General features: G+C 42.1%; 1 protein-coding gene across 1 annotated transcript in view; it reads left to right on the top strand.

Annotated features, from left to right (window-relative positions):
• LOC126981633 (solute carrier organic anion transporter family member 74D-like) overlaps nt 1-15,657 on the top strand; it is an 80,512-nt gene that overhangs the window by 45,147 nt on the left and 19,708 nt on the right. Inside the window, exon 4 of the mRNA XM_050833071.1 lies at nt 13,259-14,380. Coding sequence (XP_050689028.1) covers nt 13,267-14,380 — 1,114 coding nt within the window. The 5' untranslated portion in view covers nt 13,259-13,266. The remainder of the gene's footprint in view (nt 1-13,258; nt 14,381-15,657) is intronic.

Below are 15,657 nucleotides of genomic sequence, written 5' to 3'. Positions count from 1 at the left end.
TGCTGTACTTCTCGCGGAATCGCTGGAGGTCCTGGTGATGGCTCTCGAAGTGCTGCATGAGGAGGCGAGGCCGCTGGGAGTGAAGGTCTCCTGGGGCAAAGCCAAGGTCCAGTATTTAGAGGCTTGCTGGGTGACAGTTCAGTCTGTTCATGCGCATCGACGCGCCTCTCCAAGTCACTGTTCAGCGTCCGTGTCTCACAGCCATTCAGTAAGACAGGGAACACGAGCGACTCCAAGATTCGAATCTTTGTCCGCCTGCACAGATATCGACAACGCCATATACTCGTGTTGAGCGAGTCCATAACACCGCGGGCCAGGCCAATCCGTCGAGTGACTTCCTGGTAAGACCCGCCATTGTTATGCACTGCTATACCAAGGTATGTGAACCTTTTGATGTGAAGCCTCGATATCCTCACCACATAAGAACATAAGGAGTCTGCAAGAGGCCGGTAGGCCTATGCAAGGCAGCTCCTGTGAACCTAACCCCACCTAACTGTTGGTACCAAGTGCCCTCGCAGGATCCTGGTGTATCGCTGGAATGACTTCGTGTCGGACCAGCGACAACTTCATGAATCGAAGCCTGTTTACAACCTAGTTCGTTAACCTCGACTCCGGCTATATGGCCACGTGGCACGCCTCCCGGACGTCGATCCTGCTCTCAGGGTTGTGTGTACCTAGGCAGAGGGGACGCCCACGTAACTCATGATTGGGGCAAGTCGATCGGTCCTTGAAGGGGGCAAGAAGGGGAAGGGCGGCTGCGGGGAGGCCTGCCCGAGTTGACCGTCTGGCGTTGAGTCGACGGGTGAGTGAAGCGACGCATCTCCTGGCGTATGCTTCCCGTTAGTTAGAAGTCTCCTCCTTCATAAGGTTTTGTTGGTAAGAGAACCGGGTAGAACGCGAAGTAATGGGTTGAAACTGGATAAATTCAGATTCAACAGGGACAGGCAAAAATTGGTTTACTAAAAGGGTGGTGGATGAGTGGAATAGGGAATAGGTTTAGCAGTCGTGTGGTGAGTGCTAATACAGTTGCCACACTCAAAAATAGGTAAGATAAATTCAAGGACAGCGATATCATGTGGGGTTGGGTACACGGGAGCTTAGGTTCAAAGGAGCTGCCTTGTACAGGTCTACCGGCCTCTTGTAGACTCCTACGTTCTTATGCTCTTATGTTCCCCTACCTCTTTTTCCACCTCCCCTTTTTCCCCTCCTCCTCCTCTTTCTCCTCAACCTCATCATCATCATCATCATCATCACCCTTCTCCTCAATAACCGGTCAGTCAGTTCAAGATCGACACCTTCATGTCATCAATATTTATGAGGCAAACAGTGAGAGGTGAGTCTCTTAAAAACAGGAACGGGAGGACGCAGTAGCATTATTAAGAGCGACGCAAAGTGGACCAAAACTCAGGTCATCAATTAAGGCAAAAAAATGATAAAAGAGAATATAATAACTCTTTAAATGTTTACAGAAAAAAAATATAGAGAATTACATTAAAAGAAACAGGGAAAATTATCATTGAAAAACAGATATAAGAGACCCAATAGCTGTCTTAAAGTGGACCAAAACTCAGGTCATCAATTAAGGCAAAAAAATGATAAAAGAGAATAATAATAACTCTTTAAATGTTTACAGAAAAAAATATAGAAAATTACATTAAAAGAAACAGGGAAAATTATCATTGAAAAACAGATATAAGAGACCCAATAGCTGTCTTAAAGTGGACCAGAACTCAGGTCATCAATTAAGGCAAAAAAATGATAAAAGAGAATAATAATAACTGTTTAAATGTTTACAGAAAAAAAATATAGAGAATTACATTAAAGAAAGAGGGAAAATTATCGCTAAAAAACAAGTAAGAGACCCAACAGCTGACTTAAAGTGGGGCCAAAAGTCAGGTCATAAATTAAGGTAAAAAAAATAAGGAAAAAAAAGAATGAAAACTTGCGAATAATTGGTGTTTACAGAAAAAAATATATAGAGAGAGAATTACATTAAAGAAACAGGGAAAATTATCACTAAAAAGTAGAAGAATTAAAGATACACAATAGCTGTCTTAAAGTTGGCCATAAGTCGTCGTGAATCGGAGGAAAAAATGTTAGAGAAATATTAAAAGATGATTGCTGGGAATTTAGTGTCCATGAAAGATATAGAAAAGAAAGAAAGAACGAAAGAAAACGAAGGAAAATAATAACTAGAAATATATTGAAAGTTTTTAGTAGAAGAATGAAAACGAACATGAAATTAATCATAAGTCAAACCATCAAATTAGAAGAAAAATGAGAGAAAGGAAAATAATAGAGAATGTTGTTGAGAATTAGTGTCCATGAGAGATATGATAAAGGAGAAAAAATATATTAACGAGAGGAAGGAAAAAGATAACTAGCAATATATTTTTTTTACAACAAAGGAGGCAGCTCAAGGGCACACAAAAAAGGAAACAATAATAAAAAAAAGCCCGCTACTCGCTGCTCCTAAAAAAGAATCAAAAGAGGTGGCCGAAAGAGATGTCAATTTCGGGAGCAGAGGTGTCCTGATACCCTCCTCTTGAAAGAGTTCAAGTCGTAGGCAGGAGGAAATACAGATGAAGGAAGATTGTTCCAGAGTTTACCAGCGTGAGGGATGAAAGAGTGAAGATGCTGGTTAACTCTTACATAAGGGGTTTGGACGGTATAGGGATGAGCATGAGTAGAAAGTCATGTGCAGCGGGGCCGCGGGAGGGGGGGTGGCATGCAGTTAGCAAGTTCAGAAGAGCAGTCAGCGTGGAAATATCGATAGAAGATTGAAAGAGAGGCAACATCGCGACGGAATTTAAGAGGTAGAAGACTATCAGTAGGAGGAGGAGAGCTGATGAGACGAAGAGCCTTAGACTCCACTCTGTCCAGAAGAGCTGTGTGAGTGGAGCCCCCCCACACGTGAGATGCATACTCCATACGAGGGCGGACAAGGCCCCTGTATATGGATAGCAACTGCGCGGGGGAGAAGAACTGGCGGAGACGATACAGAACGCCCAACCTCGAGGAAGCTGATTTAGCGAGAGAGGAGATGTGAAGTTTCCAGTTGAGATTTTGAGTAAAGGATAGACCGAGGATGTTTAGTGTTGAGGAAGGTGATAGCTGAGTGTTGTCAAAGAATAGGGGAGAGGTGTTTTGAAGATTGTGTCGAGTTGATAGGTGGAGAAATTGAGTTTTTGAGGCATTGAAGGACACAAGGTTCCTTCTGCCCCAATCGGAAATGATAGCAAGGTCTGAGGTTAAGCGTTCTGCAGCCTCCAGTCTAGAGTCGTGTACTTCCTGTTGAGAGGGTCTTCTATTGAAAGAAGTTGAATAATGCAGAGTGGAGTCGTCGGCGTATGAGTGGACAGGACAGTTTGTTATGGAAAAAAGATCATTGATGAATAACAGGAAGAGAGTGGGTGATAGGACAGAGCCCTGTGGAACACCACTGTTGATAGGTTTAGGGGAAGAACAGTGACCGTCTACCACCGCAGAGATAGAACGGCCGGAAAGGAAACTGGAGATAAAGGAACAGAGAGAGGGATAGAATCATCTTTTAATATTTCTCCAACTTTTTTTCTCCGATTCACGACGACTTATGATCAACTTTAAGACAGCTATTGTGTATCTTTAATTCTTCTACTTTTTAGTGATAATTTTCCCTGTTTCTTTAATGTAATTCTCTCTCTTTATTTATGAAATCAAAAACCTGTGCCAGACTCTATCGAAGGCTTTCGGTATGTCTAGCGCAACAGAGAAAGTTTCACCGAAACGGCTAAGAGAGGATGACCAAGAGTCAGTTAAGAGAGCAAGAAGATCGCCAGTAGAACGCCCCTTGCGGAACCCATACTGGCGATCAGATAGAAGGTTAGAAGTGGAAAGGTGCTTTTGAATCTTCCGGTTAAGGATTGATTTAAAAGCCTTAGATAGACAGGAAAGTAAAGCTATAGGGCGGTAGTTTGAGGGATTGTAACGGTCACCCTTCTTAGGCACAGGCTGTACAAAGGCATACTTAAAGCAGGAAGGAAAGGTAGATGTTTATAGGCAGAAACGAAAGAGTTTGACCAGGCAGGGTGCCAGCACGGAAGCACAGTTTTTAAGGACAATAGGAGGCACTCCATCAGATCCGTAAGCCTTCTGAGAGTTGAGGCCAGAGAGGGCATAGAAAACATCATTTGGAAGAATCTTAATAACAGGCATAAAGGAGTCAGAGAGGGGATGAGCAGGAGGAATATGCCCAGAATCGTCCAAGGTGGAGTTCTTACAGAAAGGTTGAGCGAAGAGTTCAGCCTTAGAGACAGATGAGACGGCAGTGCTGCCGTCAGGGTTAAGGAGAGGAGGGAAAGAGGAAGAAGTGAAATTGGAGGAGATATTTTTGGCTAGATGCCAGAAGTCACGGGAAGAATTAGAAGAAGCAAGGTGTTGACATTTTCTATTGATAAAAGAAGTTTTGGTAAGTCGGAGAATAGATTTGGCACGATTCCGGGCTGAAATGTAAAGGTCATAGTTAGCGGGAGTCCGAAGGCTCTGGAACCTTTTGTGAGGTGCCTCTCTATCTTTGACAGCACGAGAACAAGCGTGATTAAACCAAGGCTTTTTAGCATGAGGAGTAGAGAAAGAACGTGGAATGTATGCCTCCATTCCAGAGACAATCACCTCTGTGATGCGCTGGGCACACACAGAGGGGTCTCTCTCCTGGAAGCAGTAATCATTCCACGGGAAATCGGAAAAGTACATCCTCAGGTCGTCCCACCGAGCTGAAGCAAAATGCCAGAAGCATCGCCTCTTCGGTGGGTCCAGAGGATGTACAGGAGCGATAGGACAGGAAACAGACATTAGGTTATGATCGGAGGAGCCCAACGGAGAGAACAGTTTGACAGAGTAAGCAGAAGGATTAGAGGTAAGGAAGAGGTCTAGAATGTTGGGCCTGTCTCCAATATAAAGAGAAAGATTGTAGTAGAGAAGAAAAAGAGAAATCAAACAAGAAGAAAAATGAGAGAAAGGAAAATAATTGAGATTGTTGAGAATTAGTGTCCATGAGAGATATGATAAAGGAGAAAAAATATATTAACGAGAGGAAGGAAAATGATAACTGGCAATGTAAAGAGACAGATTGTAGCAGAGAAGAACTGAGTCATAAATTAAGAAGAGAAATTGTGAAAAGAGAAATAAAGAAGAAATAAAAAGAATGTTTGAGGTAGAGAATTTGTGTTTATGAAAAGTATGATAATAAAGATAGATAGATAGTATAGAAAGAAAGAAAAATTTTAGTAAGGGATAACTAATAGACACAATTCATATATAAAGAAGAAAAATTGGGAAAAGAGAAATAAAGAAGAAATAGAAAGAATGTTTGAGGTATAGAATTTGAGATTATGAAGAGTATGGTAATAGAGAGAGATAGATAGTATGGAAAGAAAGGAAAATAAGAACTGAAAATAACGAGAAAGATTTGAATGAAAAATAATTAAAAGAGACACTTCATAAATTTAAAAAAAAACTTGAGAAAATAAATAAATAAAAGTGAAGGAGAAGGAAAGTTTGTTGTGGAGAATTTGTGTTTTTGAAGAATATAATGACAAAGAAAGAAAAATGTCATAGAAAGAAAGAAATATAATACCTAGGAATTAATAAAAACATGTGAAGAATCTTGTTGTGGAGAATTTGTGTTTATAAAAAGTATAATGACATAGAGAGAAAGATGTCAATGAAAGAAGGATAAATGATACCTGGGAATTAATGGAAAAAAATTGTGGAGAAAATTCAAGAGCGACACAAAAGTTAAGTTGTCATAAATTTAAAAAGAAAAAGGAGAAAGAAGAAATAGAAATAAATAAGCAGTAATCATTCCAGTTGAGAATTTGTGTTAATATAAATGTTAGAGAAAGAGAGAGAGAGATAAAGAAAGAAAGAAAAATGATAGTTATAAATTGATAAAGAGTTTGTAGTAGATAAGAATGAAGAAAAAATACGATAACTTTTAAAATTCACCCAAAATTCAGAAAAAAATATTCGTAGTAAAAAAATACTCAGAAAAAAAAGAAAAAAAGTGAACGAGGAAAAGAGAGAAGAATGAAAAAGAAATACAATAACTTTTAAAATACACCAAAAATTCAGAAAAACATATTCGTAGTAAAAAATATTCAGAAAAAATAAGAAAAAAAGTGAACGAGGAAGAGAGAGCAGAATGAAGAAAAAATACGATAACTTTTAAAATGCACCAAAAATTCAGAAAAAAAAATATTCGTAGTAAAAAATAATTCAGAAAAAAATGCGAACTCTCTTAAAATGCATAAAAAAAAAGAACAAAAAGACTGAGTAAAAGAGAGAAGAATGAAGAAAAAATACGATTACTTAAAATGCACGAAAAAAAAAATATTAAGAACATAAGAACGTAAGGAGTCTGCAAGAGGCCGGTTGACCTATACAAGGCAGCTCCTGTACACTCAACCCCACCTTACCTCACCATCCATGGCTTTATCTAACCTCTTCTTGAATGTATCTACGGTATTGGCACCCACAACATGGCTCCCAAGCCTGTTCCATTCGTCCACCACTATCGTGAACCAATTCTTGCCTATGTCTTTGTTGAATCTGAATTTGTCTAACTTGAAACCATTGCCACGCGTCCTACCTGGTTCTTTAACAATCAAAAACTTATTGACATCCCCTTTATTAGAGCCCGTCATCCATTTATAGACTTCGATCAAGTCTCCTCGCAACCTTCGCCTTTCTAGAGGGTGTAGGTTTAACTGCTTCAGACTGTCTTCATAAGGCAAGTTTCTCACCCCCTGAATCATCTTTGTCATCCTCCTCTGTACAGATTCTAACATCTTGATATCCAATCTGTAGTAGGGGGACCAGAACTGAACTGCATAATCGAGATGAGGTCTAACTAGTGCTAAGTAAAGTTTGAGGATGACTTCAGCGCTCCTATTGCTTACGCTCCTTGAGATGAAACCAAGTACTCTGTTTGCCCGATTTTTAGCCTGAATGCATTGAGCCCTAGGACGGAGGTCAGCGCTCACTAGTACTCCTAAGTCTCTCTCACGCCCAGACCTGCTTAGAGGAGTGCCTTTAAGGAGTAGTTGTGTGAGGGGTTATTCCTACCTACACTCAGAATGCTACACTTCCCAACATTAAAATAAATACGAAAGGTCTTTAAAAAATGTACCAAAAATCACGGTGAAACTATTCGTCTTAAAAATGAATTAAAAAGAACACGAAAGCTTTTGAAAAATGTATCAAAATGTAAGATAAGAATACTCGTAGCAAAAATGAATTAAGAAAAACACAAAAGCTCTTCAAAAATCCATAAAAAAGATCAATAAATAAATGAGAGAGTAAAATGAGAAGGAAAATCAGGAATGTGTTTAAAAGTGCAACAATCGAACTTGAGGGAAAAAAGATTAAATATAAGAGAAGGATTATTATTATTATTATTATTATTATTATTATTATTATTATTATTATTATTATTATTATTATTATTATTATTATTATTATTATTATTATTATTATTATTATTATTATTATTATTATTATTATTATTATTATTATTATTATTATTATTATTATTTATTCGTATTAAAGAAAAAAGTTTGATATCAAGAATTCGAGTGTTAGGTTAAATCCTCCTCCTCCTCCTCCTCATCCTCCTTCTCTTCCTCCTCCTCCTCCTCCTCCTCCTCCTCTCTCTTTCTCCTCCTCTTCCTCTCTTTCCTCTCCTTTCATTCCCTTCTCTTCTCTTTCCTCTACTTCTCTTTCCTCCCTTCTCTTCTCTTTCTCCTCTTCCTCCCTACTTCTCCTCCCTTCTCTCCTTCTCCTCCTCCCTTCTTTCCTCCCTTTTTCTCTCCTCCCTCTCTTCATCTATCCCCTTTTCTTTCCTCATTTTCTTCCTCTCCTCCCTCCTCTTCTTTCTTCTCTCGTCTTCTCCCCCTTTCTCTTTCTCCATCTCCCTCCTTCTCTCCTTTCCTACTTTTTCTTTTTTTTTGTCTTCTTTCGTTTTTCTCTTCTTCTCCCTCCTATTCTCCCTCTTTATCTATCTCCTCCTTCCTTCTATTTCTTTCTCCCTTCCTCTTTTTCTTAATCTCCTTTTCTCTGATCTCCTTCCTTCCTTAATTTCTCTTTCCTTCCTTCCTTCCTTCCTTCCTTCTTCGCTTCCTTCCTTCCTTAATTTCTCTCTTTCCTCCTTCCTTCCTTCTTTCCTTCCTTTCTTCCTTTATTTCTATCTTTTTCTTTTCCTTTGTTAACCTCCTCTCATTTTGCAACATCCCTCTCTCCTTCTTCTCCTCCTCCTCCTCCTCCTCCTCCTCCTCCTCCTCCCATCTCTCACTTCAGTCTGCAAACCATCTCTCTCTCTCTCTCTCTCTCTCTCTCTCTCTCTCTCTCTCTCTCTCTCTCTCTCTCTCTCTCTCTCTCTCTCTCTCTCTCTCTCTCTCTCTCTCTCTCTCTCTCTCTCTCTCTCTCTCTCTCTCTCTCTCTCTCTCTCTCTCTCTCTCTCTCTCTCTCTCTCTCTCTCTCTCTCTCTTCTTCTTCTTCCCTGCTCTTCCTCCTCTGTTCCTCCTCCTCCTCCTTCTCAAATTCCTCCCTTCCCATGTCTTCCTTATCTCCCTTCTTCCATATTTTATCTCCCCTCCCATTTCTGTTCCTCTTTCTCCCCTTCCCTTCCTTCCCCTCTTCTCCTTCCCCTTCATTTTCCTCCACATCCCTATTCTCCCTTCGTTTCCCTTATCTCCTCTTATCTTCCTCTTCCTCTTATTCTTGTTTATTTCCTCCCCTTCCATCACCCTTTTCCTCTCCCATCCCTTCTTTTCCTTCCTTCCCCTTTCTTTTTTTTTATCTCTTCTGTTAACTCCTCCTCTTCCTCTTCCTCTTAATTTCCTCCCATCCCCCTCCTCTTTCCCTCCTCTTCTTCTTCCTCTTTCTTTTCCCTCTCTTTACCATTTCCCCCTTTACTCTTTTCCCCTTCCCCTCCCCTTTCCTTCCTCTCTCCCCTCTCCCTTCTCTTCTTTTCCCCTTCCTTTTCCCTCTCTCTTCCTCTTTTTTTGTTGTTTTATTTCTCCCTTTCTCCCTTTTCTCTCTCTCCCCTTTCCCTTCCTCTTCCTTTTCCCTTTTCTTTTCCATTCCTTTCCTTCTTCTTTCCTTCATCTTCTCTTCCTTCCTTTTCCTCCTCTTTTTTTTGTTTAATTTCTCCCTTTCTCCTTTTTCTCTCTCTCCCCTTTCCCTTCATCTTCCTTTTCCCTTTTCTTTTCCATTCCTTTCCTTCTTCTTTCCTTCATCTCCTCTTCTCTTACTTTCTTTCCCTCCTCTTTTTTTGTTTTATTTCTCCCTTTCTCCCTTTTCTCTCTCTCCCCTTTCCCTTCCTCTTCCTTTTCCCTTTTCTTTTCCCTCTCCTTTCCTTCTCCTTTCCTTCATCTCCTCTCCTCTTCCTTCCTTTTCCTCCTCTTTTTTTTGTTTAATTTCTCCCTTTCCCCTTTTTCTCTCTCTCCCCTTTCCCTTCATCTTCCTTTTCCCTTTTCTTTTCCCTCTCCTTTCCTTCTTCTTTCCTTCATCTCCTCTTCTCTTACTTCCTTTCCTCCTCTTTTTGGTTTAATTCCTCCCCTTCCTCTTTTCTCCCCCTCCCCTTTCTCTTCCTCTTCCCTTCCCTTCACTCAGTTCTCCCTTTCTTTCCTATTCCCTTCCTTTTCTTTCCTTTATCTTCTCTAACTTACTGTTCCTCCTCTTCTTTATAATCTTCTTCCCTCCTCCCTTCCTTTTCCTTCCCCCCTTTTTCTTTCCTTCCCCTTCCCTTTCTCTTCCCTCCCCCCTTTTCTTTTTTCCCTCTTCTCTTCTTCTCCTCTTTTACTTCATATTCCTCCTTTCTTTGTTCGTTTCTTCCCCTCCCCTCCCCCTCCTTTTCCCCTTTCCCCTCCCCTCTCCTCCCCCTTTCCCCTTCTCATCCCCTCCCCTCCCCCCTTCCCTTCTCTCCTTGAAAGTCTGTCAGTCAGCAGGGAAAGTCAGGAAGCTGTTTACTGAGTCCCTGCTGAGTGTGTGTTTGTCTGTCTGTGTCAGTGTGTGTGTGTGTGTGTGTGTGTGTGTGTGTGTGTGTGTGTGCAGCAAAATCTCTCCTCCTCCTCCTCCTCCTCCCCCTCTCCTCCTCCTCCCCCTCTCCTCCTCCTCCTCCTCCTCCTCCTCCTCCTCCTCCTCCTCGTCTTCCATGATCTCGTGACATCTTCGTTGACATTATTCTCTCTCTCTCTCTCTCTCTCTCTCTCTCTCTCTCTCTCTCTCTCTCTCTCTCTCTCTCTCTCTCTCTCTCTCTCTCTCTCTCTCTGTCTCTCTCTCTCTCTCTCTCTCTCTCTCTCTCTCTCTCTCTCTCTCTCTCTCTCTCTCTCTCTCTCTCTCTCTCTCTCTCAGTGAATCAAAAGTTACTTAAAATACAAAATCATACTTTCTAATTTCACAAGAGCAAATCTCGCAGAACTCGGTCGAAAACTGACAGATGTTCAAATATTATCAGACGACTCCAACGTAGAAAAAGCCTCGATAATCTTTAAAAACCATTATTCAACTTCTTTCAACAGACTGGAGGCTGCAGAACGCTTAACCTCAGACCTTGCTATCATTTCCGATTGGGGCAGAAGGAACCTTGTGTCCTTCAACGCCTCAAAAACCCAATTTCTCCACCTATCAACTCGACACAATCTTCCAAACACCTATCCCCTATTCTTCGACAACACTCAGCTGTCACCTTCTTCAACACTAAACATCCTCGGTCTATCCTAAACTCATAATCTCAACTGGAAACTTCACGACTCCTCTCTTACTAAATCAGCTTCCTCGAGGTTGGGCGTTCTGTATCGTCTCCGCCAATTATTCTCCCCCGCACAGTTGCTTTCCATAAATAGGGGCCTTGTCCGCCCTCGCTTGGAGTATGCATCTCACGTGTGGGGGGGCTCCACTCACACAGCTCTTCTGGACAGAGTGGAGTCTAAGGCTCTTCGTCTCATCAGCTCTCCTTCTCTTACTGATAGTCTTCTACCTCTTAAATTCCGCCGCCATGTTGCCTCTCTTTCTATCTTCTATCGATATTTTCACGCTGACTGCTCTTCTGAACTTGCTAACTGCATGCCTCCCCCCCCTACCGCGGCCCCGCTGCACACGACTTTCTACTCTAGCTCATCCTTATACTGTCCAAACCCCTTATGCAAGAGTTAACCAGCATCACTCTTTCATCCCTTACACTGGTAAACTCTAGAACAGCCTTCCTTCGTCTGTAGGAGGAATAGAACAGGAGGAGGAGGAGGAGGAACCGGAACAAGCAAAAGGAAAATGTAGAAAGCAGAAAAAGTTAATAGAAGAGAAAGAGTAAATTTAAGTGAATGAAATGTTGAAAAATATATGGATTGAAAATGATGAAGAATGAGAGTAAAAACATCTCCTTAAGTGTAAACAGAAGAAGAAGAACCAGAACAAGAAGAGAGAGAGGAAAAGAAAGAAAAGAAAAAAATATATAAAAACGTAAAAGAGAAAAAAAAGTAAAAACACAAATAGAAAGAAGAAGAGAAAGAACGAGAAGAAGAAAACAAGACAAATAATAAAAGAAAAAAAAAGTGGAAAGTATAAACAAACAGCAGGAGAAAGCAGGAAGACGAGGAGGAAGTGTGGGAAGAAGAGTATTGGGAGGAGGAGGAGGAGGAGGAGGAGGAGGAGGCGACGAGTTCAAGAGATCAATGTCAATGTTGTTTTCTCTCTCTCTCTCTCTCTCTCTCTCTCTCTCTCTCTCTCTCTCTCTCTCTCTCTCTCTCTCTCTCTCTCTCTCTCTCTCTCTCTCTCTCTCTCTCTCATCAGTTTGTAAGCATGCTCATTGTAACTCCTCCTCCTCCTCCTCCTCCTCCTCCTACTACTACTACTACTACTACTACTGCTACTACTACTACTTCTCTTCTTTTTCCTCCTCCTCCTCCTCCTCCTCCTCCTCCACTCTTCTTCTCTTCATTTTATTGTCATCTTTCACTCAGTACAGTACCTCTCTCTCTCTCTCTCTCTCTCTCATCAGTTTGTAAGCATGCTCATTGTAACTCCTCCTCCTCCTCCTCCTCCTCCTACTACTACTACTACTACTACTACTGCTACTACTACTACTTCTCTTCTTTTTCCTCCTCCTCCTCCTCCACTCTTCTTCTCTTCATTTTATTGTCATCTTTCACTCGGTACAGTACTCTCTCTCTCTCTCTCTCTCTCTCTCTCTCTCTCTCTCTCTCTCTCTCTCTCTCTCTCTCTCTCTCTCTCTCACGTGTGTTTGACAGGTGTTTTAGTGTTTTTTTGTGTGTATTTTAAAAGTGTGTTACAAATGTGTGTGTTTTTTGTTGTTGCTGATGTGTTTCAAGTTTTACAGGTTTTTTTTTTTTTAGTTTGAAAGTGTGTTATTAGGGTTCCATCATGTGTGTGTGTGTGTGTGTGTGTGTGTGTGTGTGTGTGTGTGTGTGTGTGTGTGTGTGTGTGTGTGTGTGTGTGTGTGTGTGTGTGTGTGTTGGATCATCTTGTTGTTTTTCTTTGTTTTCTTCCTTTTTATGTTCTGAAGTTTCGTGTTATTATTATTATTTTTATTTATTTATTTATTTTCTATTGTTTTATTTTAAGGGAGCATATGCCAAAGCTGCGCGTGACCTCAGTGTTCATCTCCGTAGCATTTCCTTCTTTCTCTTCTTTCCTTTGCTCCTCTTCCTTCCTTGCCTGTTTCTTCTCTCTCTCTCTCTCTCTCTCTCTCTCTCTCTCTCTCTCTCTCTCTCTCTCTCTCTCTCTCTCTCTCAATATATCCCTTTTCATCCATTGCCCTTCCTTGTTTTCCTTCCTTTCCTTCCTCTGTGATAGCATTGTCTCTCTCTTGAGTTTGTGTTGCGAGTGTTACTTCATGTCTGGTTTTGTGTTGCCAGTGTTACATTTTTTTTTGTGTGTGTTGCGAATGTTGCCTTGTGTTTGTGTTGTGTTGAGAGTGTTGCCTTGTGTTTGTGTTGTGTTGGGAGTGTTACTTTGTGTTTGTGTTGTGTTGCGTATGCTTGTGTTGTGTTGCGAGTATTACATCCTTTTGTCTGATTTTGCGAGTGTTACATCTTGTTTGGTGATGTGTTGCGAGTGTTACCTTGTGTTGTATTTTTTGTGTTGCGAGTGTTACATCCTTTTGTCTGGTTTTGCGAGTGTTACATCTTGTCTGGTGATGTGTTGCGAGTGTTACCTTGTGTTGTCTTGTGTTGGTAATGTTACATCTTGTCTTGTGTTGCAGGCGGCACCATGGTCCAGTGGCCGCCGCGAGAGGGCACGAGAGAGGTCACCACTCCCCGCCACCACCACCACCTCTCCCTCACGCCCCCCGCCTCCCCCACCCCCACCCCCCACACTGCCGGGGAGGGGGCCGGCGGCACATGTGGGCCCCCTACTCACACCCCGTCCCCAGGCCCCTCCTCACCCTACGTCCTAGGGGTTGGGGTAGGCCTAGCTGACCCTCCTACACCCCCCACACCACGTTTCACCCCTTCCCCTCACCCCCACGCCCCAAACGGCACCCCCTCCTCCTCCCCCTCTACGAATGGGGTGAATGGGGTTGGGGGAAGACTGGCGGCCATGGAGGTGCGGGAGGAGGAAGAGGAGGTGGAGGAGGAGGTGGTGGAGCTTGAGGAGGACTACGAGGATGAGTCAGAGGACGAGAGTGACCTCAGGTGTGGTCTGGGCCGGTGGTGTTCCCCCCGGTGGGCCCAGGTGTTCGCGGTCAAGCAGGTGTTCTTGGTCGTGTTCTCCCTGACGTCTGTGCTCCAGGGAATGTTCTATACCTACTACGTGAGCGTCCTGACCACCGTGGAGCGCCTATTCCAGTTCAAAAGCAAGACAACTGGGATCATTATGAGTGCGACGGAGATGGGACAGATCGGCGGGGCGTTGCTTCTGGCTTACTACGGCGGGCAGGGGCACAGGCCGAAGTGGATAGGCTGGGGTATGCTCCTCTTCGCCTTCTGCTCTTTCCTCAGTGCTCTCCCTCACTTCCTCTACGGCACAGAGCTCATAAGGAAACATTTAGAGTCCACCCCCACGCAGGATGGTCTCTTCGCGAGCTCTAATCTGTGTAGACCGCAAAAAGGGGAAGGAGACGTTAATCCCTTCACTTCCCCCTTGAGTGACGTCGCGAGTGATCCGTTTTCCTATAATGTGACGATGCATCCTGATTCCCTCGTCTTGGATCCCACGGCCGCGGCTCTGGATTGCGAGTCGCCCGAAGCGGAGGCCCAAGTGGTGCTGTCTATCTTCTTCCTGTCCCTCCTCGGCATCGGCATTGGGCAGACCGCGGCCTACAACCTCGGCATCCCCTACATCGATGACAACATAGCCAACCAGGAGACGCCGATCTATTTTGGTGAGTTACCCTTTCAGTTTCTGTTTGTGCATGATTAGTGTTGTTTTTCTTCCTTTTTTGGTTTTCTGTTGTGTTTTTTCTGTTTATTTGAGTTTTTTGTTTGTTTTTGTATGATGTTTTTTGGGTGTTTGGTTGCTAGGAGTTTTGTAATTATTGAAACACTGGTGGCAGCGGTCGGACATTCTGCACCTGCTCAGTTTCTTTATCTTTTTTTATTTGCTTTTGTGTTTGTTTATGTGTGCGTGTGGATTCTAGAAGTTTCTGTAATGGTGGTAAATACAGTGGTGACAGCGGGCGGATATCTTGTTGATGCTTATTTTCTTTCACTTTTTTATATATTTGTTTATGTATGTTTGCTGACTGTTGAAGTTTATGTATTGGTAGTAACAACATTGGTGGCAGTGGGCGGATATCCTGTAGATGCTTATTTTCTTTCTCTTTTTTTTTATATTTGTTTATGTATGTTTGCTGACTGTAGAAGTTTATGTATTGGTAGTGACAACATTGGTGGCAGTGGGCGGATATCCTGTAGATGCTTATTTTCTTTCTCTTTTTTTTTATATTTGTTTATGTATGTTTGCTGACTGTAGAAGTTTAGGTATTGGTAGTGACAACATTGGTGGCAGCGGTCGGATATCCTGTTGATGCTTATTTTCTTTCTCTTTTTTTTTATATTTGTTTATGTATGTTTGCTGACTGTAGAAGTTTAGGTATTGGTAGTGACAACATTGGTGGCAGTGGGCGGATATCCTGTAGATGCTTATTTTCTTTCTCTTTTTTTTTATATTTGTTTATGTATGTTTGCTGACTGTAGAAGTTTAGGTATTGGTAGTGACAACATTGGTGGCAGCGGTCGGATATCCTGTTGATGCTTATTTTCTTTCTCTTTTTTATATATTTGTTTATGTATGTTTGCTGGCTGTAGAAGTTTAGGTATTGGTAGTAACAACATTGGTGGCAGTGGGCGGATATCCTGTAGATGCTTATTTTCTTTCTCTTTTTTTTTTTTTTATTTGTTTATGTTTGCTGACTAGAAGTTTATGTATTGGTAGTAACAACATTGGTGCCAGTGGTCGGATATCCTGCACATGCCCAGTTTCCTCCTTACTTTTTTTTACTTCTTTATATATGTTTATAATTTACAGGGATTTTGTTAAGTATTGGTACTAGTAATAACGGTCTAGATGAACTATCTAGACCGTGGTGGCAGCGGGCGGATATCCTCCACATCTCACTTTCTTTCTCATCTTACTTTTCATTTGTGTGTTTGGGGTTTC

Source organism: Eriocheir sinensis, chromosome 49, assembly GCF_024679095.1.
Source record: "Eriocheir sinensis breed Jianghai 21 chromosome 49, ASM2467909v1, whole genome shotgun sequence".
NCBI lineage: Eukaryota > Metazoa > Arthropoda > Malacostraca > Decapoda > Varunidae > Eriocheir > Eriocheir sinensis.
The sequence above is the reverse complement of the archived record's forward strand: the minus strand, read 5'-3'. Positions and strand labels throughout refer to the sequence as shown.